This window comes from Octopus bimaculoides, chromosome 8 (assembly GCF_001194135.2).
Source record: "Octopus bimaculoides isolate UCB-OBI-ISO-001 chromosome 8, ASM119413v2, whole genome shotgun sequence".
Taxonomy (NCBI): domain Eukaryota; kingdom Metazoa; phylum Mollusca; class Cephalopoda; order Octopoda; family Octopodidae; genus Octopus; species Octopus bimaculoides.
The window spans coordinates 91569073-91570731 of NC_068988.1; the positions used below are offsets into that span (position 1 = coordinate 91569073).

At 34.8% G+C, this 1659-nt stretch overlaps 1 protein-coding gene across 6 annotated transcripts in view; it reads left to right on the top strand.

Moving 5' to 3' along the window:
• Positions 1–1659, top strand: part of LOC106874583 (putative mediator of RNA polymerase II transcription subunit 26) — a 235200-nt gene that overhangs the window by 219090 nt on the left and 14451 nt on the right. For all 6 annotated transcript variants that reach the window (XM_052970258.1, XM_052970262.1, XM_052970259.1 and 3 more), the window contains one exon: positions 838–932. In XM_052970258.1, coding sequence (XP_052826218.1) covers positions 838–932 — 95 coding nt within the window. The remainder of the gene's footprint in view (positions 1–837; positions 933–1659) is intronic.

Sequence of the window (1659 nt, forward strand, 5' to 3'; positions counted from 1 at the left end):
CCTTGAGGTTGCAGATATTTTGATGTAACTTTTTTTCTACTGAACCAAATCTTAAACTATTTATGCCAAAGTGTAGCTGACGGGTTGTCCTCTTTAAAACTATTAACAGTTTGCAATTTAGTTGAGAACTGAATTAGTGGTGAATCTGGGAAGCTGCTGCGATTGATGAAATGGTGGACTTAAGAATATATTCAACCGTGGTTGAATGATACATCCACATTTTAATCATTAAATTTATCGCATATGCATTTTGCAATGGGATTGGTAATCTGGCTGAAATTAAAATGAAATGAAAGTACATATGGCCTTGGCAACTAGATATTAAAAGAAATGGGGGAACCCTAGATTCATTGACTTAGTCACATTTGAATAACAACAACAATCACTTAGTTGTTGATTCAAGAAAGAGCAGTAAAGAAATGGAATACTATTTGGGAATGTATTTTAAATAATTGAAAATAAATCCTACAAACACTACTGATTATTATGAAATATCTCAGAAGTCTTTACAAAATAAGATGGTTATTGCTATAAATTCTTACACACACACACACTCTCTCTCTCTCTCTCTCTCTCTAAATGCACCAAATATACATGAAATGATGACTGAAAATAGATTAACTACACATGCATACACATATGTATTTACCTTGGACATGAAACTGTTTTTAGCAGTGAGTAGCATACTTATGAAGTGAGTAGATTGTTATAATTCTCAAAAAATTTCCTGCTTCAACATTTTCCTTTGCTAAATATCCTTTGTTTTATGTCTCTTTGTTTTATGTCTCTTTGTTTTCACACCATGATGGCCCCGTTATTTACATTTGCCACTTTTAGATAAAACAGACTAATATATCTGCAATCACTAAAGAAACTCTAGCTAAAACAGAGAAGGCCCTTTTGAAAGTATGGCAAAAAGATTTTCACAGCCGGTAAACTACATTTTATATTAATTTTTTACTATCTTGTACATATTAAGTGCAGTTATTAAATTTAACAAAAACATTCTAAAGCTGGTAAGCTTGGTTTTATTTCCATTTTTCTTTCTTCTGTATAGAAAGTGTGATTATTAGATTTGTTTCTATTTTAAAATTTAAATGTAAACACAGTAATTTTAGCAACATTCACCCTGTGACTTGCTATCAAATCTTGGTGCAAGAGTTTGTTCTTGTATTTCATTAACTTTGAAAGAAGAAATAGAATTTTTTTTCAATTTCTGTTCACGATTTAAACTATTTACACATGCCACACTCTCTCCCTCTCTCTCTCTCTCTCTCATGATCAACTAATCATGTAATGTGTCAGGACAATCTCCTTTATTTTTCTTTGTATGAGGAGAATTGTTGTTGTTGTTGTTGGCACTCCGTCGCTTACGATGTCGAGGGTTCCAGTTGATCCGATCAACGGAACAGCCTGCTCGTGAAATTAACGTGCAAGTGGCTGAGCACTCCACAGACACGTGTACCCTTAACGTAGTTCTCAGGGATATTCAGCGTGACACAGTGTGACAAGGCTGACCCTTTGAATTACAGGCACAACAGAAACAGGAAGTAAGAGTGAGAGAAAGTTGTGGTGGAAGAGTACAGCAGGGTTCGCCACCATCCCCCTGCCGGAGCCTCGTGGAGCTTTAGGTGTTTTCGCTCAATAAACACTCACAAT